This window comes from Drosophila rhopaloa, unplaced genomic scaffold (genome assembly GCF_018152115.1).
Source record: "Drosophila rhopaloa isolate 14029-0021.01 unplaced genomic scaffold, ASM1815211v1 contig_163, whole genome shotgun sequence".
Lineage (NCBI taxonomy): Eukaryota > Metazoa > Arthropoda > Insecta > Diptera > Drosophilidae > Drosophila > Drosophila rhopaloa.
Window position 1 is genome coordinate 5,262,064 of NW_025335043.1, and position 26,375 is coordinate 5,288,438.

The following is a 26,375-nucleotide window of genomic DNA, read 5'->3' on the forward strand; positions in this document are numbered from 1 at the left end:
AAGAAAAAAAGTCAACCATTTAGTTATATAATTTTAATTTTAGCTCAACTATTAATCCAAACATACCTTTCCCAACATATTGTTCTTAGATAATCAATAATTTTTACCACTTTGAGAGTATTAATTTTAATGTAAGAAGGAATACATCAAGGCTTAACCATGATTCATGACTTTTATTTATTATTTTATATGACGGACTTTCTTGTGTCTGGGTATTTGTTATAGTTTTCGCTAGGGAGTGGGAGTGGTATCCGCATCCTGTTTGGGAAGCAGTGTCCGGTGTTTGTGGGCCGCGAGTTGGGCCCGCGAAAGGACTCCTCCGTCGCAGGTGACGCAGTGGTAGTGGGTGTGCCGCAGGGCGTATGAGCAACCTGGTGAATCGCACGGCTCGTTTCCGCCCACCTTGCGGAATCCGGCACTCCGGACGTAATCCTGGCGGAGGTGCAATCGCCGGTGGGCCACCACCTTGTTGGAGTCCGTGCACACGTAGTCGCACTTGCGGCAGTGGAAGTGGGACGTCTTCCTGGAGGCTGCCCCACTTAAGCCCGTCTCTGTTGCATCTGCGGGAGGAGAAATGGAGTTTGAGCATCAGATAGATTATAAAAAGCACTTAGGCTTATAAACTTAAATAACCAAGAGACTGGAGTGATTTTCACAATCTGCAGTCTAGGGTTCTAGTTGTTTATCTGTGTGAAAAACCACTTTGATTCCTCAATGTCTTATTAAACAAATCGAAAAGAAAGGGCAAAGGCTAAATCTAAAAATAGTCAAACTTTTCTTCGTCATTATCTCAGTTAACGATTTTCAAAAATATAAGCTCGAACATGGAATTTAGAAAGTAAAGTAATAATTTAGTTAGAAATCAATGTCAAAAACTAAACATGAATTTGGGAAATCTACCATAATTGACCCCTTCGCTTTCCGGTTAAATCCAAATTTAATTCCTTAGTTCAACCAAGTTTTTGCAAGCTCTTGATGAAGTTTTCTAAATTTTAAATTAAATACTTTAATACTTGGGAGTGGTTTTGCGGTTGGCCAAATTAGGATTGACAATAAAAACACTACCGAACGACCAAGGCTACCGACTTGGAATTCTAGTTCATATTTGAAATCTTTTTTTATTTTTCAACTGAGCGAACAAAAATTCTTTTGTTTATTTTAGAAAACACTTTAAACATTTAAAGTTAAAGGTAACGATAGTTATTCAGGCAGGACATGTCTCTTATGACTCTTATTTCAGTTAATATAGTTTTAGAAAGAAAAACAAATCTTTCCAAAAGAAAAGAACTTATAGGATGACTTACCGTTCCTATTTAGGTGGGTGGACTCCGTGGCTCCTCCTCCTGAAGCGGAGTACGAGCAGTTGGCGACCCCGCACTGCATGTTGGCCCGGAACTGGTGGAAGTCGTCGCCCATCAGCGTGTCCATCCGTTCGTGGCGAGCCGTATGTTGCACGAACCGCGTTTTGTCGCAGAAACTGTAGTGGCAATCTCGCCGGTTGCAATGGAAGTGCGACTGATGGTTCCGATAGCCGCACCTTTCGAAGCCGCAATCCTCGTTGAAGCGGAACTTCAGGTAGCCAGTGGGAATGTCGTGATCCCGGATCCTCTTCACCGTATTCCGCTGTCCAGAGTCCACTGTAGAAGTTGCCACAACTGATGCCGTTGCATTTGCAGCTGCATTGAGGAGTAGCAACTTTTGATGGGCGGCATTCTCCAGCAAAATTCGCATATCGAGTAGTGGTCCGGATATGGATCCTGTTCCCGATCCCGATCCTGATCCTGGTAAAGCCATAGGTTGAGTGGCGGCGGCCAGGAAACTGGGCAATAACACCTGTCGCTGGTACAAATCGATCAGTTGCTTGAACTGCAGCAGATTCATATTTAAAGCTGGTGCCACTTCCGACGCAGTGGCAGTTGCCTCTGGAAGGGATGGACGCATGCTCAGATCCTCCGGCTGGTCCACCTCCAAGTCCGCCGACTCCTGGCGACTGAGGAACCTCGAGCCAGCTGCCTCTGGCGCTTCCCGATGCGAAGCTGAACTCGCATTCTCCGGATAAAAAGTTCCCGCCGCACGAACAACTTTTGTTGGGTGAGAAAGACATTGTTAAATAAATTAAATTTTACGAAAAACAATGTTAAGAAGGCTAAGTAATTTAAATATGTATGAATAATTACAGGGACTGTAAATAATGATTATGCATATGTTTTTAAAGCAACAAATGAATAACTTAGAATTGACATACAAGAAACATAAAAAAAACGCCAATCTATCCGATTTAAATATATATAAAATAAAAGCTCAATTCGAAATTACGATTTTCCTATTCTTATTTGCAAAGATTTGTTTATAGACCTATGCAAAAAATCGTTGAAAATCAAGCCAAATGAAGCCAGATTTAAACGACTCCTAAGTAACTAAAATTTTGAGCAATACATTTTAATCCTTTGCCTTCTTCAACAGGCCTAATTAGCTGTTCATCTTTTTAGAAAGACTCAAAATTCCTCTAAATATACATAGTACTCTTCACAAAATTCTTATTCTCAGATTTTTTTCCAAAGAAATTTTTAATAGATTTTTAATCTTTTGTAAGAAACTCACCTGAAACTTTATCCAGAGCTCTGCTCGATAGATTCTTCGATGTTCCTGTTTCTGTAGGTTCTAAAGGCTGTAAAGAGGGCTGAAAAAATAAATTAAACATAAAATTATGAAATTTTTGTAATAATCAAAAGGAATTTTTTGTATTTTATTAGATAAATTGAGGGTAATAAGGCTAAAGTAAAATATAAGTTATAATTTAATGGTTTTATTAATGTGCCTGTACATATTAAATATCTCGAATCAATAATTATAGCTATTGGATTTCTCGAGGTCATACGTTGGTTATATTTTAATTTCTTCTATAACACAACGTTTTCAATATATTTTTTTAAATTTATGTTTATTCCAAGGCTAAGGACTTTAATTAAGGGAATTCTTTGACTAGTTTTTATAAGAATTTATTCATGTGCCTTTTTTTTTAAATATCTCGACTCAAGATATTTTCAAATTTGATTTATTTCCAAATAAAGTAATACCTGGGCTAATGACTTTAATTTAACAAATACTTTTACTAGGTTTAATTCAGGTGCCTGTTTATTTTAAATATATCGATTTAAGATATTTTGAAATTTGTGTTATTTTCAAATAAAATATTACCTGGGCTAAAGACTCATTGCGGCTACTCCGAGACTGGGTCTCACTCCTCGCTGCCAAGTGGGGCACATGGATGCAACTCCTCTTGCTCGACTGCTCCGATGATGGGATCGATGGGGGAATTGATGATGGGGCCCACACACGACCCCGCTTCCGGTTCCGACTAGCTCTGAGATCAGTGGCTGATCCGTCGTGATCCGCCAGAGACAAGCGATCCTCGGCATTATCCACATGGGAGCCACTGGGAACAGGTGTCCCCTGAACCGAGTGGTGATCACTCCTCTCCAGTTTGAAACTGGTGAAGATGGCCTGCGGCGAGTGCTGGGCCTGCATCGAAATAATGGAAAAAATAAACCAAAAATGTTTCTTTATTTTGTATTTGTTGACAATCGAAATCTATCTACAATATTCCACGCAGCAATGTGGGCGCCTTTCATGGAATTAAATTACTTTGGCATGGCAGGGCCGTACTTGCTGCCGTTGTCATTGTCATAGTTTTCGGATTTTAATTTTTGGATTTATGACAAACAATCGGCCGCAACCAGTTTATTACTCGTATTTCCGAAATTACTGTTAATGTTTGTCGTTGGCCCAAAATGTCACTATTTAAATTTTGTTCACGCATCAAATCAATAATAAAACGAAAAAAATATAGAGAAAGAATGAGTGAAGTGAAAAAGCCAAAAGCAAAAACAAAAGAGACACCATTTAAATTTTACAAACACAAGTGCAACTAGTTGATACCCTAAAGAAAACCAAAAATAGTGTTACGAAAATGGTATTGAAATATTTCTGCCAAATAGGGAAAAATTGAAACCCTTAACGAATCCGACTTGAAAATGGTATTTATTATAAACAAAATGGGACAATTATAAAACAAATTTTAATCCACAATTCTCAATACTTTTCTTTTGTTTCACCAAAGTAAAATGGTTTCACTTAAGGCAGAGTATTTAACACTCTCATACTCAATTATAACAATAATTACACCGAAAATATTGAAAGACAATGAAACGAGTTTGCCTTTGCCTGATAAGTTGTGGCTCACACACATAAGCACACACCTTATTTGATTAAATACGATACAAGTGTGTATAGGAATTATTATTATTATTATTGCTATTGTTAGTGCTGTATATCATTCCTTTCCATCGCCATTTGGGATTATCGAAAGGGGCTGGCAGAGATTGTGGGTGGGTGGTGGAGTGAGAGGAGATTCACCCGTCGTTGCACCACCTTGATTCCTGCGATCAATTTGGGTCACCTTTCCCCCCCTTTAAGTTGGCTCGGCTTACTTCCCAAAAGAATGCCGCAAATGGCAATGGACAAAATATTTATTCAAATTTGTTTTTTTATTCACACAGACGGTACACTGAAAAGAAAGTGTCTTGTCTTGCTACCCTTAAGATAATTTTAATATCTTAGAAAATGAACATAACAGAAATTTAAGCCAAAAAAAAAAAAAAAATTAACCCCAATATATTTGTAAAACTTTTGAAACTCTGGTAACCCTATTCGAAATTTAAATAGCACTTGTAAACTATTAGATATTTATGTGATTCAAAATGTACATTTATTATGGTTTTTTTTCATCTAAAGATCTTTGGGTGGGCCTGTTAAAGTTCTATTAATAACATTGTATGGAAATAACCTTAATTTTTTCAGTGTACTGGCCATGTTCACAGTGATCACCATGGAGAGTGACGCGTGGGCTGGGTAATCGTAAACACACAAGTGCGATGTGGTGCGTGTGCATGAGCTTGGCTCGAAAAAATGTAGAAATTATGAAAATGACAGTTAAAAGCACAAAACGATCGTCGCTAGGGGAAGGGCTTTGTGGGGGAGGGGGGTGAGCTGGGTGAGGGGGTGGTGAAAAGGGGGTGGACTAAGGGGCAGGTGGTGGAGTGGCCAGAGAAGTGCCGTCGACGACGATAGACGGGCAAATGAAATAAATGCGGAAACACTCGTTGTCAATATTAATATGACGAATATGGCAAAAACCAAATCCGAAAACTCAATTCAACGCACAGCACACAAAATGCCGCATTAGGCCCCGTCGATTGGTGAGGAATTAAGGGGGGCGGTGCGATGGGGGGCGTGGCAGGGCGCTCAATGGCTGACGTTGCACACAAATAGGCGCAAATTCCTAATTACGATGGAGCTCCGATCGGGTCGCAGACAGACAGAAAAGGAACCAAGCAACTGGGTCGAATCAGTCCTCAAATATTTCCACCAGAACCTCGTAAATATTTTCTCCCGGAACCTCGTAAACCATTCACAAAATGGCAATTTATATTTAAAAAGCGCCATAAACTTTTATAAAATAATTTTTGAGAAGCAATAAGAGATCATTTTTTTCAATGTAATCAAATAAATAATTAAGGTTTATAACAAATTTTAAAAAGCAATAAAGGAGCTTTAATTGCAATTTGATCAGACCTTTTAGAAACGTACTTTATTGGTATGCTGTTGAAATAAATTTATTTTATAAACAAAATTTAGTTTTAATACTTTTTGTTTTAAAAATGGTGACCTCAAGTTTGTGACTAAAAGGTTCTAATTCCAATGGGGTTATTCTATTTCGAAACATATTTTCTGGTTATGATTATAAAACATTCTTGTTCACATAAGGGAATTAATTAATTTGTATACATTTTATTTTAAAGATGGCTCTATAAAACTTGTAAATATAAATGAACATGAACTAAAAAAATAAATATGTCAAATATAAAGATTACAAAATTTACCCAAATAATTAAACCAATACTTAATAGTTTCCCGATACTCACGCTCTTGTAGACCTCCACAAAGCGATTCTTTGGCGGACGACCTCGTTTCCGATTGAAGAAGCCATCGATGGAGGTGATCTGGGTGGGCTGGCCGTGATCACCGGAACTGGAGGACTCCATCTCCACGACGGCACCGCTACTGCTGCTGGACTCCATTCCGTGGTCTTCCTCCAAGACAGCTGGAGACGAGAGAGAGGTGAGTTGGCAAACTGATACTGGAGGAAATGCCTGACTCGTGACTCATTCACCCCACTGCCACTCAGCGAAAATCGAGGCGAATTGCCAGAAAAAGGGGCCTTTGACCACCTTGAAAGGTTAACACCCGATCGGAGGTCAGGTTTCGGCGCCAGGCCCTTTGGCAATTGCACTTGTCGCTTCTATGGCTCTTCCTTCACAGCCATACATTCTTTCCGTGAATTTTGTTAATTCTGCTTTTTATTTTGTTAATTTTTGATGTTCAAAGAAAACTTTGAAATAACAAAAAATTTATACAAAAATACAAATTCACACCTAACATTCATGTGTTAATGATTTCAAAGGGTTTTTAAAATCCCATTTCTTATATTTCTTATTTATTTTTTGAAATTCAGAATAGGAAATATATTTTTTGTGTATCCTCCAACTTAGTTAATAATTCTAAGATAATAGGAATATTTTTTTTTTTATTTTTGCAATAATAAAATTATTTTAAGAAAATATAATGTAATAATAATAATTTAGAATTGAAATAAAAAAATGTCAGAAATTATGGGAAGAACGCCATCCAGTTTTTACGTTAAAGAAAATTAAGTAACCAAATTAATAACCTTGTAAAAGTTTCTTGGCGCTAAAAATCATAGGAACTACTTGAAGTTTTGTTGGGAAAATCGTGTTACTTTTTTTCAGTGTATATCTTGGCCAAAAGACTGGCAACTGCAAGCAACTTCGCTGGAACACTTTGCATACATGTGCTGCATATGACTCGATTGGGATCGATATTTGGCATGCGAGCATGCGGGTGGCACTGCCAATTCCCCGAGAGATCCCCGCTGGATTAGTGGCGAAATCTGTGGACCAACTCTCCGCTTGGCAAAGTGGGCAAATAAGTAAGATCACCAATCCCAACAATGGCCCGATGTTTTGTCAAAGGGCCCAAAAGCTGGGCGAATTGGGTGGTCCCACCAATTAAGCGGAGCTCCTTGGCCGCCGACGATTGTCTGCCGGCGATTAATCCGCTGGCAGCTTAAATGCCTTGCCCACCTCAGATAGACATCTACATGAGAGCAGCGTTTTTAGTCATTTAGCAGTGCCGCACATCCATATCCATATTATTCAATTCAATTCGATGCACTCACTGCCGTTGGCCAGCCCAAAACAAAAGAGCCGATTCTTGAGATTGCAGATTGCCCATTAACCAGCAATTGACAATTTGAAGGCAAGCAATTTTATCTCGACATCTCAGATACACAAACACACTTTCATAATGTTATACGTTGCACCACCCACCAATTATAAATAGCGCATTGTATCCGTATCCTGGAAATTTGTCAATCGCTATGATTTTTATTGACACTTTGGGCGGTTAAATATCACCAACACTCAACTCGAATTGAATAAAATGAAGACGAATTCAAATAAATAAGCAGAAGGCCCACCGAACCGCGTCCACCAGCGACAAACAGCGGCGCTCGAGTGGCGAGCGGATCGCAAAAGCCGAAGATCTGAGCCGGGCCCAAACCGAAGTTCAGGCACGAACTTACAGTCAGCTGATCCATTGACCAAGTCAATTGAGCTCTCCGAGCAAAGACCTTACTTTTGGTTCTGATTGTAGCCAAAGAAATGGTAAGAGCAAATCTATTTTCATTTTTTTTAGGATATTTTATGCTCAAGTAAAATTCCAATCCTTTTGTAAAACATGGTAAAAATTGGGACTTTATTCCTCATTCGTAAATAGATTGTCTATCGATAGACAATAAAATCAATAGTTTTTATTTTATATGAAACTGGGGATCACCATGAAATTTATGGGGAAGTTTTTTAAATTAAGTTCAATGCTGGACAACATACTTTTGGCTGCTAATTTCTCGTTTAATAATAAGAATGGAACATTTTTAAATATATCCCTTGGTTACTCTATCATGTATGTTTAACTAAAGGATCTTAAATTATTTTTGTCTTAGATTTTAATAGCTTTTTTCTGGAAATAATAGAGTGGTATGCTAAAGGAATATAAGTGTTTTGTTAATATTGCCATATAAAAATTGTAAAAAATACATAAGCGCACTGAAAATATATAATATAATTAAAATGACTTTGTTAATAAAATTATGCATATTCAACAAATGAGTTAAAAAACAAATGCTTTTGAGGTCGAATCATATTGATAAGATCAGGAGTGGGCTAAGCTATTCTCCGTCTTTTTACATATTCCAATCCTTCTCCCAATCGAATCGTAATTTGATTCGTTGACTTATATTGGTTGGATGTCTTTAAAAACATACTATTTGCAATTTGTTTTTAATTAAATTATCATTTTTAGTGTTGCTTTTTACTAAAAACAAACAATTTCCATATCTACTTCTACTAAAAACATAAATTTATACACAATGTATACATAAATGTAATTTACCTTACTTCGTAGCAAATACACAAACCATCAGTATAAGATGGGCATAATAAGTGCAGTTATTTTAAAAGTTTTATGTTTACCCCAAAAAATATAAAAATAAACTGTTAATTTAATAGTTTTGAAGTGGAGTTTTCTCTAAAAATAAAATTCTCTAAATTAAAAGACTAGATTATAACTTTCTAACTAAATGTGTTTATTATTGCTGCAAGAAGAGCATTATGATTTTTGTTTCATTAGTGAAAGTACTACCGAGCCTGTATAAAAAAACAACTAAAATATGTTTAACTTTTTTGAATTCTTTATTTTTAGATAAATATTTTGCATTAAGATCCGTTTAGTTAATTTTTCCTATGGGTCACTATCACAACAGTCTTGTGGCACCTCTTTGGGTGCTTGCACTTCCTTTTGGGGATGTGCGTGTGGCACCAGTTGTTGCCCTTCCAACATCTCTTCTTGTGGGTGGACTCTTCTGTTGATGTAGTGGTTGCAGATGAGGATGTGGTTGTTGTTGCCGCAGTGGTTGTTGTAGTGGTAGTGGCATCAGTAGTGGTAGAAGTTGCGGAGTAGGCCAATTGAATGGCCAAGGCAATAAGGGCGACCACGAAGAGGAACTTCATTTTGTATGCTGTTGGAGCTTATTAGACAATTATAGTTAAACTGGATCGAAAGCTGTGATCGAGTGTTGTGATTGACTGAAGTTGGTGTTACCTCATTTATAGCTCAGTAGTAATTTCCGGATAAGTTCCGTTTTTCTTGAAATCTGAACATTTGACAAATACCAAATATTTATTATTTTGAATAAACGAGAATCAATATACGGAATTCAAATCTAGGTAAATATTTGCCTCACACAAATGTCCGCCCAAAGATATGCTACAATTTGCGTAGCAGATGTAAAAAGACTTATCCGCATTACTAGGTGTACATTCCTATTTACATTCTATTTGCTCGTATTGTTTAGAAGACACACTTTAAAATCGGATATCTGGAAGCAATGTTATATACTTAAAAGTCCAGTTTTTGAAGACATTTCTGCAAACCATTTTTGGAAAAGTCACAAAAATCACAAAAATGACTCCAGACACAGATTTTAGAGAATTAAACCACAATTATTTAGATTTATTATTTTTACTTTTATAAATGTGGAAATTTTATTCTTAAGATTAGCACACTGCTACCCAACTGGCAGCTTAATCTAATCGGTTTTTACAAAAATTATACAATAATTAGTCTAATCGTTAATTAGGGCAAGAAGTAAATTCATAATATATATATATATATATATTTTTTTTTATTAATTAAAATGAGTTAGGTAATGTTGCTAGGTCAAAATCCGGTCCGGTAGGTCTTGAGGGTGGTGTCATTTCAGTCTTCTTTTGACTCGATTACTTGGTTCAGCGCTGTTTATAGCAGCGGTACCAAGAGGTATGTCACTTTCAAATAGGATGTCTGTAAGAAATGTTATGGGCTTAGAAGTGCAGGTTTTAGATGACTTTTCTGCAAGCCAGTTTTCGTAAAAATGACGAAAAATCGGCCACAAAATACAAACCAAGTTAGGTACACAGATTTTTAGAGAATTTAACCACAATCATTTAGAATTATGCCATTTTGAAATCGGATGTCTGTAAGAAAAGTTATGGGCTTACAAGTGCAGGTTCTGGGCCACTTTTCTGCAAAGCCATTTTTGAAAATTTGGAAATTTGGATTAAAATGACGAAAAATTGACCCAAAAATACAAACCAAGAACACAGATTTTTCGAGAATTAATCCACAATCATTTAGAAGTATGCCACTTTGAATTCGGATTTCTGTAAAAAAGATATGGTCTTAGAAGTGCAGGTTTTAGGTAATTTTTCTGCAAAGCCATTTTCCGAAAATTTGGAAAGGGGTAAACACTGTTGAAATGACGAAAAATCGACCCCAAAATACAAACCAAGCTAAAAACACAGATTTTTACAGAATTAAGCCACGATCATAAAATGGCTTTTAAAATCGGATGTCTGTAAGAAAAGTTATGGGCCTAGAAGTGGCAGGTTTTGGGCCACTTATCTGAAAGGCCAAATTTGGAAAGGGGAAACATCATTAAAATTATGAAAAATCGACCGAAAATACAAACCAAGATTTGAACACAGATTTTCACAGAATTAAGCCATAATCATTTCGAGGTATGCCGCTTTGAAAACGGATGTCTGTAGGAAAAGTTATGAGATATATGTAATATATTTCATATTACGGTTTCTTGCTTTAGATGGAATTCAGCAAACCCAAGCCATAGAAAAATAGAAAATGTATCATTTATTTACATACTAAATCAAAATTATTGAGTATCTATAGATTTCATCTACTTCTTACTTTATTATTTTTTAACGATCAACGGTTTGAAATTCTGCGTGTTGTTAAGAGTAGCCAATTATAAAAGGGATAGCAAAAATGGCTTTTCCGATCTTATTAAAAGTAAAGAATAAAAATGGCGTGCTAAATATTTTTTATATATTTATTTTTTAATAAAAATCTGGATTGCTCTTAGTTCTTTCTTCGGGTCACTATCACGACGGTCTTGTGGCATCTCTTTGGGTGCTTGCACTTTCTTTTGGGGATGTGCGTGTGGCACCAGTTGTTGCCCTTCCAGCATCTCTTCTTGTGGGTGGACTTTTCTGTTGTTGTTGTAGTGGTTGTTGCCGCAGTGGTTGTTGTAGTGGTAGTGGCATTGGTAGAAGTTGCAGAGTAGGCCAACTGAATGGACAACGCAATAAGGGCGACCACGAAGAGGTACTTCATTTTGTATGCAGTTGGAGCTTATTAGACAATTATAGTTAAACTGGATCGAAAGCTGTGATCGAGTGTTGTGATTGACTGAAGTTGGTGTTACCCCATTTATAGCTCAGTACTAATTTCCGGATCAGTTCGGTTTCTATTAAAATCTGTACATTTGACAAATAACAATTCTTGAAGTGAATTCCTCTATTGTCATAAAAAATGATATTAAACGTGAATCAATAAACAGCATTAAACTATTGGTCAATATTTGCCGCACACAAATGTTCGCCCAAATATATGCTACAATTTGTTAAATAGATGTAATGACTACTCCGCATAATTAGGTGAGCCAAGTGACCTTGTATATTTTTATTTTTAATGTCTTCCTATTTACATTTGATATGCTCGACCCAAATATACAAATAAAGAATTAAGCGCAGATTTGTGGAAAATCAAGCCACAATAAATAGAAGTGTGCTAGTTTAAAATCGGATTTCTGTAATAAAAGTTATAAGCTTAACAGCGCAGTTTAGAAAGGGGTTACCATACAATTACTTTACATTCAATTATTGTTTAAATTTTAGGTTTGAAAGCCATTTGATTGAAAATTTAATTACCAGTTGAAAGTGGTATGAAAATAGATATTTTTAACTGTTACAATCACGTCTCATTTTAAAAATAGCTGAAAAAAGATAAAATATTAGAAATAAAAACAACTAATTATTTTTTCACATTTAAAAAATTTATTGTTTTTTTTTGTATTGTATTTTTTTTATTTTTTAATCAACTTTTACACAGAGAAAAAAATTAAATTGCAATTTTTGCATTTGTTTGTTTAATTTGATTAATTAAAATTTGTTAAATTGCTAGAATTTGTTAAGCGCTACTAAAATTTAAATTTGTTTTATTTCCATTTGTTTTTCTTCATTACATACACTCATAATCATATAGGTAGTATATGGTATACATATATAATATATATATTTTTTATTTTCCCCTCTCAATCCTTCGTTTCAGCTCTCGCTTTAGACTCGTTATTCGTTATAGACCTATTGCCACATATATAATGGAATTTGTTAAACATTACTTCGTCACATAACTATATGTTGTACAACAGAGACTCACATCAACGGTACTTTAGAACAATTAATCATTCCCTTGAATATTTGATTAGTCGTAAATGAAACAAGCGCCGATGTGAACTGCAAAATATTCGGGAGGGAATCGGACTTGTAAGAGTTTTCCTAGCTGATGGAAAAGCAAGTTATGAACTGAAACTTGAACTTAAGGTGAAAATGATAATGAAATCTGGCTCAGATTGCATATGGTGGGATAATCGTTTGAATTTAACTTCCTATTGATAATCAAAGATGCCATACTGATTTCGGTCGCAATTGGAATGCAGTTTTAATTTAAATTTAGTTTCGGGATCTGTTTAGCATTTGAAGGGGTCTCTAGTATTACGGATAGTGTTATTTGCTTTCGATTTTACTTGAGGCGTTTGTTTAATTGATTTGTAATTTGATTTTTGAATGCATTAATTGGTTCCCTTAAACAACACACACACACATACATTGAAAATATACATTAGTACTGCCGTAGTAGTAATCGTAATATTTGCCTTAGTCGGTAACTCTGTAGTCTGTAATAGAATGTGTAAAAATTCTACAATATATATAGATATATCCATACATCTATTTTACATTCATATATAGAACTTTTCGCATACCCTTGCATAAATACATATTTATATCCGCTTGCCTATGGGCTTGATACTTGTCACGAGTTTTGTTTTCGCTTTTCTTTTTGTTTTTGGTTTATCATTATTGTTTACAAAATACTTTGAGGAGCACTGGACAGATCTAAGATTCATTTCTTTCTTTGTATCTCTATACAGTTTTCACTTATCCATGGAAAACGTAACAAAAAAATCCTCCGAAAACTGGAGTTAGTTTCACTACTTCAAAAGACAATATTCGATTTAAAAAAAGAAGCTCAAGAAAAACCACATAGAAAGCGTTGCGAATTCTATATTCTTACAAAGCCTGGTAACATTCGAAACGATAACGTTAACCAATTTATTTGGAAAGATGTTCGGCAAATGATAATGGAAATTCTACAAATTAAAATCTCCTACAACTACTTTGTTAATAATTTCATCAATTGAACAAAAGGAAATGATTACAATATTTCTTTCTCGCTTTCTGCAAATTTAATTTTATTTAAGATTACTTTGTTTGTTATTAAATAGATCACATTCATGGTTCTATTTCTTCACTTGCTTTAATTATGTTCACATTTAAATAGTTAATACAGTATATATAAAGTTTTCGTTTTCTTCTCATTTATTGCTGCTACGGTGGCCCTATTTACATACACTATATATCTTTAATATATGCATATGCTTATGTGTGAGTTTGTGTCTAATGATCGAATGGAGCTGAAAAGTCGATACTTGAGTTTGAGATGGCTAAAACATTTGTTATGCGTTAGAGGGTTCTTGGCATTTTACACCTGGGTTAACCTAAATAAGTTTAAAGCAAGTTTTAAATACCTAAATTGTATTTTCTTTTGTGTAATTTTCATTCCGCTCTTTCCTTTATCATATAATGAGTTCTTCATCTTATTAGTCGAGATCTTTGTGGGATTGATTAATGATGGAAAAAGTATTTAGTTAGTTTAAATTAAATTATTGCAAATGTTTTTTTGTATTTCTTGGTTTTATAAATAAATTCTTGTTTGCCATTGCGTGTGCTTGTTTGTGGGTGTGTTATGCACGAGTTTAAACTACAATTAACCTGTCGAATACTTGGGATCTGTAATTTTTTTTTGTGGCGTATGTGAGAGCTTTTTAGAAATCTGTTATTTACAACAGATTTGATTAATTTTGTTTTGCCTTTACGTTTTCACTTCTTGGTTTTGTTATTCTACGCTAAAAATTATTTTAAAATTTATTAACACAGATGACTTTATATTTTCCGAAAGTTTTTGCTTCTACCTCTTCACAATAGTTACCCATTTTTTTCATCAATTTTTTCGCTTGTTTTTTATAAATAATTTCACTGCTTAGATCATTCGTTAATCAAAACAATTTGTTTGCCAACTAACTAGCCAAAATGTATCCATACATGTGTATATGTTAAATATTATAACCGTTTTCTATCGATATTCATCGTTTCTTTCTTATCAATTTTGTTTGTTTGTCATATCGTGTTGTTATTGTTTGTTTTCAATTGTTTTTAGTTAACTAAACTACAGATAAACACACAGCTACGCACATTGAATGAAATCTTCTGCTGGATTTGAGTTTTGTTTCTCTTGTTGTTGATTTCGTTTTTGCTTGTTTAATATTAAAATCTTACATTAGAAACACATCAAATATTAGAAATATTTTTCATATATATCTATATATGTATATTGTATATTCAGCCACTTGGCTACACTTTCTTCGCAGAGTTTGGAACTCTGCACAAAAACAAGAAAATAATAATAATCAATTAAAATAATAATACAGAGCTTAATCATAAATAGGTGGAAATATTTTGAGAATTGTTTGAATCTATTTATCTAACATGAATTTTGTTTTTCTCTAAGATAACTGGGATCGAACAAAATTTCGAAATAATTTCCAATCTATTTCAAATATTCTGCAATCGGTTTTTTTGTTCTGTATGTGAGTGAATTCGTGAGTGTGTATGCGTTTATCAATATTCATAATTATTATATAATATCACATCAACTTTGTTTTTATATTTGTTATTATTAACTTTCCACTTTCTGCCTCGGTTTATCGCTTCCGAATCTTATTGTTTGCTCTCATATATATAGAAATTGGTTGGTTTTCTTTTTCCCAATACATAATATAGAGTATGTATGCATGCATGCGTTTAGAAGTAATAGCCTAATTGAATCGTGACAAAAAACATGTATTATACATTATGCACTCAAGTCATACATAATATATATGCTACATTTGATTTCTGGATTATGATGATGATACAAGGTAATGGTGTACACACATCCATACATACAAATGGGGTTAATACTCTATACTTCTGTCCGGGGGTTTTGCCTTTTGTATTCAATTTAAAACGGATCCCCGACAACCGTTCACTGAGTGAAGTTTTCTTCTGCTTGTCTGCCTTAACGTTTTACAATATTTTGAATATTTCTTATGGTTTTGTGTGTTCTCCTCACTCTCCATCTCCTCGTTTTCAATACTTCTTTTTTTTTGCAATTTTTTTCGTTTTTCAAAAAGTACCTTTTTTGTTTAAGCCAAAAAGTCAGTCCAATAAGAGTTTTGAGTTGCCTGCAACTGCAGTTGATTTGTTTTTGTTTTCATTTTGGTTTTTTGGTTTTGTTTTAGAGCTTAGGTTCCAAAATAATTGTTTTTGCTTTAGCGTTGAGTTGATTTGTTATTTGCAGGAGTAAGTTGATAGTTTGTGGTCCAAAAGTTTGCCTCTACGGTTAAACATCATCATCTCTCTCTCTGTATTGTTATCCATAATGAAGATCGTGAATCTGGAGGGTCGCGACGAAGGGGGCACGACCGATAGATGTTGCTATTGCGATTGCTGCTGTTGTATCTGCTGCTGTTACTGTTCTTGTTCGGAGGGATTGAGTTTTGAGCAGCCCAGCTATTCTGGTTCGCACTCCATGCCGCTCCTCCGTCGAGCGACTCACTCAGATGAGTAGAGCTTGTTCTTGGTCAGCGTGAAGTCGGGACTGATGTTGATAGTATTGCTACGTGTGAGGTTTCTGGAGGAGATTGACAAGTTATTTAATATGCTGCCACTCTGAATATTATCCATGGGCACTTACTTTATAAACTGCGGCAGCAGGGAGGTCCAGCCGCTCTTGTCCTGCCTCAACGTCAAGTACAACTCGAATATCGACACTGTATCCGGGTCAACCTTGAAGGATGCAATGCGTCTGCAAAGTAAAAATGGTTAATATTAAAAGGTTTTCAAAATAATGAAGAAGAAACTCTATTTTCTAATTCCAGGACTATTATTCTGTAAACAATAAAGATGTGCCGGTAAGGTATATTTAGCTGCTAGCTCTGTCATTAAGCATGTAAAACTTAATTTCTTAATAACTTCTGAATTAATTGTTATATTTTAAAACAGGGTTTTGGGCTATTATACATGGTGATCGAATAAAAACATACAAAATAGTTACATTGTGTCCAAATTACAAATATTTAAAAGCCAAACCTATTGTATAAATTCTTTTGCGGTGTTCAAAACTCTTATATATTAAAAAAAAAATTGATTTTAAGCTGCTTATTTAAGGATCTCTATTCATTTTCCCTCAGTATGGCAAAAATTCCCCAATCATTGAGATCAAACTGAGCCAGTGCGTCTCCCCTTCAGGTTGTCCATTCATCACCACTCACCTCACATTATTCGGCTCGCTCTCGAACTCGATGAAGAGCGTACAGGCGCGCTCTCCGCACGGCTCCCGCTCCGACATCCGGATGATCTCCGCGGCGATGCGCTGCGTGAGGTCGTTGGGCAGCGTGACCTCGGTGCAGGACAGGTGGCGTCGCTTGGCGTCCCGCAGCTGGGCCTGCAGCTGATGCGACAGCTCCCGCACCGCACTGGCGCTCACATCGTCCAGGTTGTCGGCGGCCCCAAATCGAGCGCCGGCCGTTGACTGGAGCGGCGAGGCGGGCAGTGGGTGGTGGTAGTGATGCTGCTGATGGGCGGTGCTGGCCAGCACGTTTGTCATGTAGGCGTGGTGATAGGCTGCAGCACTGCCACCGCTAACGGGCACCTCGAAACTGGCCGCAGCCACCGGCGATGTGGCCTGCTTGGGAGTAGTCACTCCGCCGGCTCCTCCTCCGGCCATCGCACCACCACCCCCCGCCACTGGGGGCGTGGAGGGTGGGCGCGTATTGAGCGCCTGGTGCTGTCGCATGTGCAACACGGAGGCCGGATGGCCATCCACCTCGTCCACGTCTAGAACCCCCTCGCCGGCGGCTGTGTTCCCGTTCACGGCCGATGTCAGCTCCTCCTCCTCCTCCAGCGGTGCCGTCGCAGCTTGCCAGTCTGGAAAAAAATAGATTCGTGCTGTTAATTACGGTAATCTTTCAAAAAAGCAACAAACTAGCAACAACTAGTTATTGTGAATATAGCCTTTATAGACTTATAAGACACAAATTTAAAAACATCTATGCTCAAAACAATTGTAAAAATTATAAAAATGTTTTCTATTTAATTAATAAAAGATTTTTATTTAATATGTCTTTAATAAGACTAAAAATAATATTTATTTAAAATCAAGTCTCTCATTTGTAAAACTTATTTAATTATTGAGAAATTTTTATTTGAAAATAAGAAATAAGTATGCACCTGAATTTCCGTAAATCGGAATTCGAGAAGTATATGTCCGAAACTAAAAAAGGCTTAGACACATTAAGTGAAATTTTATCCGTTTCTTTTGAGTTACGCGAAATTCGGATGGAACAGTTCTATTTACGGAAGTTCAACTGTAGTTTTGGATGGCACATCGACCGGCAAAGAGTTCCATGTGAGAATGGAAGCGAAAAAAATCAGCTGATGTCTAAGACTCGGGATCCACACTCGCGTACCACTATGTGGAGCCGAAAAGAGTGCAGTGCGCAGACTCCGCTTCCAGGTTGAGCGGAGAGGGGCAAGGCAGGGGCCGGGGGAAATCACCTGGCAACAACAGCTGGAAAATCAGCCGTTTCCCGTTTCCAGCTGACGCTCTCTCTCCTTCTCTCTTTATCTGCCCCCCCAAGTCAGCAGTTTGTACTGGGCCCCCTCCTTTTTACCCCCTTCGTACGATTTCCTCTCTCTATCCCTTGTTTTTATTTCTTTTGCTGTTACTTTATTACTCGAACGACCAGACGATAAAAACCGGAGCTCAACTCCTCTCAAAAACTGAACTTCACCGAGCTGGGAATTAAATGGTACTGTGGAGTGAAAGGTTGAAAATTGAAGATTTTTTTAAATTTAACTCTTTTTGTTGAATACGATTTTAAAAAGTCGTTATGAAAATGTTATAGATGTTTTTATTTAAATCCATGTTCCAAGCAAACGATTCTTGCAAAAACGATAAAAAAAATGTATGTAGTATTATTCAGTTGTTATTTCATTATCAATTTAATAAGAGTTTTATAAAACCCGATTGCTTTTCTAACCGTTACAAAAATTTTGTAGAAAAAAAATGTAAAAACATGTTTAATTAGTTGTTGTTTTCTTGGTCATACTCCTATCGTGTGACTGTATGTACAGTGTACACGGTGAGTGCAAGTGCAGCAAGTACAAATTAACTACTTGGCTTGTCTTGACAGCGTCTTGTAATTAGCGCGGAAACTCTTTAAAGAGGAGCTCCGTCTCCACCCTCCCATTCCCCATTTCCCTGCTATTACCCATGCCGCCCACTGTATAATCATTGCAATGTTGCTGAATGGACAATTTGCTCTCGTTAGCTTTGCATGTGTATCTCTATCCCGCTCTCCCCCTTATGCATCTTGCATGCTCTGCCGTTCTCTCTTTTCTTCCATATTCCTCTGCCTCCTTGGCACACCCGCGTAATTAAGAAATTAACGGCACATGTTTGCGGCTCTGCATGTGTCCACATGTCTGTGCATCCCTTTTTCTCTCTCACAACCTCTCTATAGCCCCGTCCGCTCCCCACTGCGTACATATGTGTTATTGGATTTTGTCAAGTGCCGTTGTCTCCACAAAAGGGTTTGTGCAAAGTCAAAAAAGCGAAAGCCAAAAAGAACCATATAAAAATAAAAAAACAGACAACGACCACACACTTAATTATAAAGCACACAAACAAATGTGAACATTATATGAATGTACTCCTGCCACAGCTGGGAGCAAATTACTAGCTGTAAAACTCAACTCGTAAATTAATAAAACCTTGTTATCTTTGCGAACCAATAAAATAATTCTATAAATCTAAAAGGCGATCTAGATACATACATATGTACATATGTATGTATATCTGTTGCACCCCGAATTTGTATTTGATGAGCAAAGTAAATACATGTTTCGAACAAACACTATTTCAAAAAAATTCCTTTTCTTAATGTATAACATGGTCGAATTTAGTGTAAAATAAACTTATTTGAAAACCGACATTACGTATACGAATTACGTATACGTCACGTCTGACAGCTTGAATTATTTACGAAAAATCTTTCTCACATTTCAAATCTTTAATTCAAACAAAGTCATAATAACAAGTACAAAAAATCATTTTTTGGTTGACAATAAAACCAAAACCTTTAAAAAAGTATGAAAATAAATTATTTAATCAGAGGCAACAGTACGTATGAGTAATAAACTTGGATTATTTCCAACAAGTATCTTTTGGTTTGCTTAAGTTCACATATGTATGTATATGGTCATATGTGCAAATTCAGTAGATTTTGACAAACGGATTATCATGCCGATTTGTTAAATTTTTTGAAGAATATGTTTAAAAAGGCATACATATGTACATATGTACATTCATATGTTTTTGTACCCTCCACTGTACTAACACATATCCATACATACATACATACATATGTAAAAGGATGTGTTTTGTGGGTGGTGTATTCGTGTGCATATTTGCTTTTGGAGAAAAGATGGGCATATTCCCCACCACCTCCCTTTTTCACTTTCCCTCTACCTCTCTCCCTCCCTTACTGTGTCTTACTTGCCGCAGCAATCGTGGAGCATTTGTGGTTGTGTATTTTGTGCATTCGAAATCAGCAAGAGCAACAACAACGAACACAAGAATGTATAACAATACCTGCAAAGAGAAGAAGAATCAGCAACGCAGCATCAGCCCATCCAAGTTAACGGTAAACCGCAAACATGTCTGTTCTTGTTCGCTTGTATTTTCCTGTTGTTGTGCAGCTCAGACGAGTGTATGAGACTCATAGTGTTGATAAAGCGGGGGAGGGAAAGAGTGGGAGATGACTGAGCTTTTGGGCTTATTACTTGGCTTTCTTAATGCGTGGCGTCGCTTGGCCTTGGGATTCAATTTTCGCGCACTTCGACATGGCAATCATGTTCTTACAGTGTATATCGGTTAAGAGAAAAGATTACATTGTTTTCCATACTCAGAAAATTTTAAGTCATTTATAATTTATGGGTTAATTTAATTCACATCCCAGTTTTCTATTATATTCAACGAATCTTAGCACAACGCATAATCATTTAAATTAATTTCCAATTTTTAAAAGGAATCAAACATTAATATTCAACTCATAAATATTGAATTGTTACAAGAAATAGTTCATATTTTATATTTTTCATTGCTCATTAGAGAAGGTTTATATTATATTTTATTTAGCTGATGTTCACTGTAAAACAACTATGAGAATTGATAATTTTGCTGCTTTTATTTTTAGATCTTCCCCTTAATTACCGAAGTAAACCGTTTGCGCTGTTATCAATGTTGATTGTTCGGTTCCATTCTATTTTGGATCTTCAATAAAACCTCGCTAATCGAGTTAAATTGGTTGTAAGACAGTCCATGAACTGTACTTCGTATGTGTCTGTGTTCATTTGTACAGTGTGCACACATTTGTACATATGTATCTTAGTTTTTTTGAATCAATAAGCATTTTATAAATAATTCATTGCGACCAATTTTGGAAGTCATTCGCATTTGTTCACCTAATGGAATTCTTTGGGAACCGCTGTGAATCTGAATTCAAAAAACCTACTCATGGGGTCGATAAATATTAAACCAACTTCTTGATAACCCTTTTTCGCAACGCCCAAATGGAATTATTTATAAATGGACAATGGGCATAACTAATGTTTATTCAAAGAAATTAACTAATTGGTTAGGCAACCATTGCCTGGACGCCTTGGATTTAGATTCTCTACACTATAGATTTTTTATATTTGCCGTTTAAGAAAGAATTTTATAACATTTTGTATTATTTACAAAAATCAGCATAATAAATTCAACCCAGCTGTACATATTCTTTATGGAGAAAGAATAATGGTTATATGTGAGTGTTGCTGAGGCTGGCTTGTTCGTATGTCCTTCGAAAATAAAATTGCATGCGCTCAGTCAGTCATGAAATTAAATTGACTGCAAATACATACGTTGGCTGGGGCGTGGAAGGGCGGGACGGGAAACAGGGTGGCTCAGACTCGGAGGTTTGGTGGGGTCTGCAGAGCTTTGAGCGCGATGCAAGCCAGCAACAAGGTGGGGAATATTACCAATGCGGCCCCCTCAGCTTTTTTCACGCCAAATCGGTCCATTCCAGACCATTAAGTATTTTGATTGGAAAACAGGCACTTATATTATAGACATTTTAGTCATTTTTACAAGTTAACTTCAAATAAACACCAACAAGATTTCGAATTTGATGCAAATATATGTACATTTGGGCATTTTTGATAACGTGCACTATCAAAAATCAAAAAAAATCTAAAGACCATAAAACTTGCTTTTTGCGGCGGCAAAAAAAAGTATTTACAAGTATTTAGAAAGGTGCTTTTACATATTTACATAGTTTCGAAGGGAAAAATATATTTGTTAAAATTTAACTAAAATATATTTTTAAATTTGCATTCCCGCTAAAATTGGCTGCACTGCGAGTAACGGTAAATCTGCGGGAGTTTGTGTGCGAGGCGACATGTTGTTGCATGTCGCTACCACCGCCGCTTGTTGTGTTGTGTTCGCCTCTGGGTGATTTTACATTTTTTGCTGTTTTTGGCTTACGTGCTACGTGGCTATATGGCTATATGCATATGCAATCCCAATCCCTCCCTGTTGCCCAGGCGGCCGTCCCCCGTCTAATTTGCCCAACTCAACTCTTTCTTGGTGCCGTGGTGCAAAGTTTAAAGTGACAGGATTAACAGGATGTTGCATAATCCGCCCGTCAGACACATGAACAGGATATGCCCGCCTGGCTTCGGACAGGAACGGAGTGCAAAATGCATAATGCAAATTTCACATATGTATTTGCAACCCCCTAAACGCCGCTTTATCGGGTCGTAAAAGTCCACACGATATCGTGAAAGAACATTTTTCGAAATTTTGAAAGTTCTAGTTGTTTTTGACCAGAAGAACTTAATTTATAAAAACACTCGAGTCATTAAGCATTCCATTTCAAATCAGCAGAAACATCTATAAAAATTTTCCATTGGTAAAAGAAATACTTGAATAAATGAATTTTATAATCTCTGGAAAATTTGCTAAAGACATCAAATGAAATGTTCCCGTACGCTATAAAATTAATTGAATAAAAAAAGGCAAATAATGGCCCATAAACATGAAAAATAAAAATGTTTGTGGCACATTAAAATATCCGAAATGTGCCTTAATTAAGAATTCTTGCAAGAAACAACCCGAGTGGATTTTGTAAGTTCACAAGGTGAACAGCGACCTTACATTTAGTTTTAATGCGAGGCAGGGCATAAAAATTAATCAAGCGTAATAACAGCGAACAATACATTTTTAATCTCTGTTTTTTGAATGCTTGTGCTGCACCTGATTTTATTACATCTGGATCTGAAATATTCGTTGATTTGATTTGTGAAAATACGAACCTCACATTTTTACTGGAAATGCTGAACAACTTTTTTTCTTCAGGATAAAAGTTATCAAGTTATAATCTAATTAGTACTCATTGCGATACACTTTTTTTATTTTATTGAACATCTGCATAAATTCAACTGGATTAAACTTAATTCTAAATTTAAATTCAAAGTGTGCCGCATGCCAATAGAAATTATCAGTTTATCAAACATTTTTTGAAGTACATATTTAAATTCTTTAAAACTTATAATTTGTTGCTTGAAAATTTACTGATTTTATTATTTAGTACATGTGTAATAATTAACAGAAGCCAAATTTACGAAAAGACCTTAAAGTTATTTAAGTTGTCTTATTATTTTAAAACTTTGTCAAAAACTGAACATTCTGTTTTTGAAGATTTTCTAATAAGTTTTAATTCAAACACTTAAACCTTTCAGATGGTCACGTAAAATAAATCAATTAAGAAGATGAACTTACCTTTAATTTTATTAACACCGAATTTTCCCTGAATGTGATTTTGTACTGAGAGCACTTCCATCTTCATAGAATCGCCGTTGAAACTGCTATTTTGCGTGTTTTCAGCCAAGTGGGGTATATAGATTTTGATTCCAAATACTGATCTCGACCGACTTTCGTTGCGTTTTATTATATTGCGTGAGTGTGGATAGTTGTATTTAACGTACGTATAGAAATGCACTTTAATCACAAGAATTTGATTTTATTTCGCGTGTGTGTTGTGTGTTTTGTGTTGTTGTGTGGGTGGAGAGTTCGATTTTCCAGCGACAGCGTTTAACAAACAATTGGAAAAGTATCAACAACTAAATTTGTTATTCTAGTTAAACATTTCAATTCAATACATGCTAAAAAATCAACGCAAATCGCCGCCCCGTCCAGCTCTCTCTCTCGCTCTTTCTTTCGCTCTTTCCTTGGGCCTCCTTTTTCTATCTCGCTCTGTCTGGTTTGTTAATAAATTTAAGCACAGCACATGGTTTTGATTTAATTTGTTGTTGGTTGGACAGATATTTCGATTTATTTCTTTGCTACATATGGCGAAGTTTCAAGTGCTGATGGCTGCGTTTTTTCCGGTTTTCTGGCTATACTTCTGCTCTTTTGGTCCGATGTGCGAAACTATATAGACTTCATTTGCTCTGCCCGTATTCGTATATATATTCGTGTTCGTAAAAGCGATTGAGTGGAAGTTAACATGCTCTGTAAGTTAACATGAGCAGAACGAATGCGCAAGAACGGAGCGTGGCTTTATGTTTACAGAGAGTTTCTCTCTCCTCGACGCTCGCTCAGCTGTGGCTCCTTTGTTTGTGTGGGTGTGCGAGAGCAGCGCGGCGAGAGAGCTTGGAACTAGAAGAACAACTGGGCCTCGATAACGGGACACTGGAGAGCTGAGCTGAGCGGAGCGGAGCAGTTTTCCAACAGTTTTCCAAAAAGCTACTATCCGGCCGGCACCGCGTGCGGCTGCTTTTATACCGATTTTCCGAGCCGGTATCGGCAGCGCTGCCGGCGTCGCTGCTTTTCCTTCTCCTTGGCCGTGAACTCTCTCTTGAGCGGCGTTCTCTCTCTCTTGATCAGCTGTTGTTGCCCGCCAAGACTCTTGAGTCATGATTGATTGAGTGGGTCGGTCTCTTGAGCAGTTCTAAAGAACTCTTGAGTTGAGAGAACGATTTTAAAGGAACGATTTTAAAGGAGAAATTCTCTTGGCAAAATTGTAACTCTTAGAGAAAATCAACTCCATTGAAATCTATGCTATTAATTGTTTAAATTAGTGAAATACTATATTGCCATAAAAAAGGGTTATTAAAAATAAGTATTGTGTTGGGTTACTCATAATAGTTAACAATAAAAATGATTGAGATTAATTCATAAATTTTTTAAATATTTAAAATGCAAATGATAACTAATTATCAGGCAAAATTTCGGCATACTTGCATTTTTGCTTGTCAATTTTAGTAGCAACATCCAAATAATCTTTCTTACGGTTTCAAAACGATATAATAATATAAACAATTGTGTTTCGATTTCTGTTTAAAAATCAAAAACATGATCCCTGAAAATTGGAGCACTTACTATTAAGTTTTATAAAGAAAATAGCAATTCACTTGCGAAAGTAAAAACCTGATTTTAGTTTTGTCCTTTTTTATTAGAATTTCACAAGACGATTTATGGTGTTTTGGGGAATACGTCGCCTGCACACTCTAGTGCATATATATATATATTTATGTACATATGTTGATGTTCGTATATATCTGGCCTTTACCGGATGACAAGACCCATTGTACCGCCTCCCGTTCTGCTGGGAAAATGGGAAGGGAAAAGCAAGAAAATGGATGAAAATGCTTCGCCGACACAGGGCCTGTCACTGTTTTAACAATTCATCTTAATAGAAATAAAAAATGGCGCCGCTGGCGTTGGACAGTCCGGCTAACACCCCCCTCCTCCTGGGTGCCCTTATAGCAGCCACTCCCTCCCCCCCTCCATGTACCGCCATCCACCCACTCCCCCTTTCCCTATTTGTCACTGGCTCGTTGTGGGTGCTCCACTCTCCATTGGATCGGCTTTGGCTTTGGAGAAAGCATCCGCATTTCCCTCGTCTAGCTGCCTTTTTTCTGTGTTGCGTTGGGGGGATTTACACATGTCAGTTAATGCTGAAAAAATGTTTACACAACACAATTGCCTGGCGAAGGGCAAGGGGAGGGGGGCACAGTGCCCAGCATGGGGCTTCCACCAAAGTACAGAGAGAGAAAAAATGAAAAAAGAAAATAAGGGAACAATAGATCAGTGCCCCCGACCATGAGTTACCCGTTATTCACTTTTCTGGTTTAAAATGTTATCATAAATTATAATTTAATTAAAAATGTATCTAATGTTAAAAATTTAAAATAACTTTTTTTCCCGTGGCTCTTATAGAAGTCTATTTGGCATATATAGGATATCTAACTTTTATATTAATACACAAATTTTATATGTTTAATCAGAACATTTTAATATTTTTATATATTATCAATTATGTAATATAATCTTATTACGAAATAATAACAGCTTGATGTCTATCTGTAAATTAAATATATTGTTCTGTTTAAGTTTCTGGTTTGTTTCTGCAATCATTTTTGGATAATCATAAATTCCTTGAAATAACTATACATATCTTGACTTTAGCTCGCTTTTCTACTACACAAATAAATCATTTCAAGACATTTCTGTGATATTATTTCTCAGTGTATGCCAAAAGTTTTAAAGGCCAGTTCTCCCTCGTCTTCTTTTGAATTTTTTTGTAGCCTCGCTGCAGTGTCGAACAGGATAAAAGTCAGTAGCATACAATTAATCAAATGCATGATTTATGTGAGTGAGTTCCACACGAGTTTAACCTAAATACGTCCCGTTGGGAATCAGCCAAATGAGATGTTCAGGGCGGCTTACAAGTCCCCTTACCAAAATCAACCCAAAACAGCTTAATAGACCCAGGCCACATTGCAAAGACG

General features: G+C 36.2%; 4 protein-coding genes across 4 annotated transcripts; all 4 read right to left on the reverse strand.

The window, feature by feature from the left end:
* Positions 1–183: 183 nt before the first annotated feature.
* Positions 184–7,642, reverse strand: LOC108046842. The gene is made up of 6 exons (XM_017126759.2): positions 7,470–7,642; positions 5,985–6,163; positions 3,199–3,522; positions 2,602–2,680; positions 1,305–2,081; positions 184–560 (listed from the first exon to the last, which is right to left on the reverse strand). Exons 2-6 carry the CDS (start codon positions 6,138–6,140, stop codon positions 232–234), a joined length of 1,665 nt encoding a protein of 554 aa, XP_016982248.2. The 5' UTR covers positions 6,141–6,163; positions 7,470–7,642; the 3' UTR covers positions 184–231.
* Positions 7,643–8,930: 1,288 nt separating this feature from the next.
* Positions 8,931–9,285, reverse strand: LOC108046849 (protein new-glue 3-like). Its single transcript, XM_017126766.2, has one exon. It carries the CDS (start codon positions 9,207–9,209, stop codon positions 8,931–8,933), a length of 279 nt encoding a protein of 92 aa, XP_016982255.1. The 5' UTR covers positions 9,210–9,285.
* Positions 9,286–11,090: 1,805 nt separating this feature from the next.
* On the reverse strand, positions 11,091–11,450 carry LOC108046848 (protein new-glue 3-like). Its single transcript, XM_017126765.2, has one exon. It carries the CDS (start codon positions 11,368–11,370, stop codon positions 11,116–11,118), a length of 255 nt encoding a protein of 84 aa, XP_016982254.2. The 5' UTR covers positions 11,371–11,450; the 3' UTR covers positions 11,091–11,115.
* Positions 11,451–12,236: 786 nt separating this feature from the next.
* Positions 12,237–24,325, reverse strand: LOC108053483 (protein charybde). Its single transcript, XM_017136153.2, has 4 exons — positions 23,362–24,325; positions 16,748–17,402; positions 16,171–16,281; positions 12,237–16,107 (listed from the first exon to the last, which is right to left on the reverse strand). The coding sequence occupies exons 1-4, from the start codon at positions 23,426–23,428 to the stop codon at positions 16,029–16,031; spliced, it is 912 nt and encodes a 303-aa protein (XP_016991642.2). The 5' UTR covers positions 23,429–24,325; the 3' UTR covers positions 12,237–16,028.
* Between the last annotated feature and the right edge of the window lie 2,050 nt (positions 24,326–26,375).

Coding starts and splice junctions, on each gene's coding strand:
- LOC108046848 (XM_017126765.2), bottom strand. CDS start 11,370: ATGAAGTACCTCTTCGTGGTCGCCCTTATTGCGTTGTCCATTCAGTTG.
- LOC108053483 (XM_017136153.2), bottom strand. CDS start 23,428: ATGAAGATGGAAGTGCTCTCAGTACAAAATCACATTCAGGGAAAATTC. Junction 17,403..23,361: donor CGGTGTTAATAAAATTAAAG/GTAAGTTCATCT, acceptor ATTTTTTTCCAG/ACTGGCAAGCTGCGACGGCA. Junction 16,108..16,170: donor CTGCTGCCGCAGTTTATAAA/GTAAGTGCCCAT, acceptor AATCTCCTCCAG/AAACCTCACACGTAGCAATA.
- LOC108046849 (XM_017126766.2), bottom strand. CDS start 9,209: ATGAAGTTCCTCTTCGTGGTCGCCCTTATTGCCTTGGCCATTCAATTG.
- LOC108046842 (XM_017126759.2), bottom strand. CDS start 6,140: ATGGAGTCCAGCAGCAGTAGCGGTGCCGTCGTGGAGATGGAGTCCTCC. Junction 3,523..5,984: donor TTGTGGAGGTCTACAAGAGC/GTGAGTATCGGG, acceptor ATTTCGATGCAG/GCCCAGCACTCGCCGCAGGC. Junction 561..1,304: donor CACCCACCTAAATAGGAACG/GTAAGTCATCCT, acceptor CTCCTCCCGCAG/ATGCAACAGAGACGGGCTTA.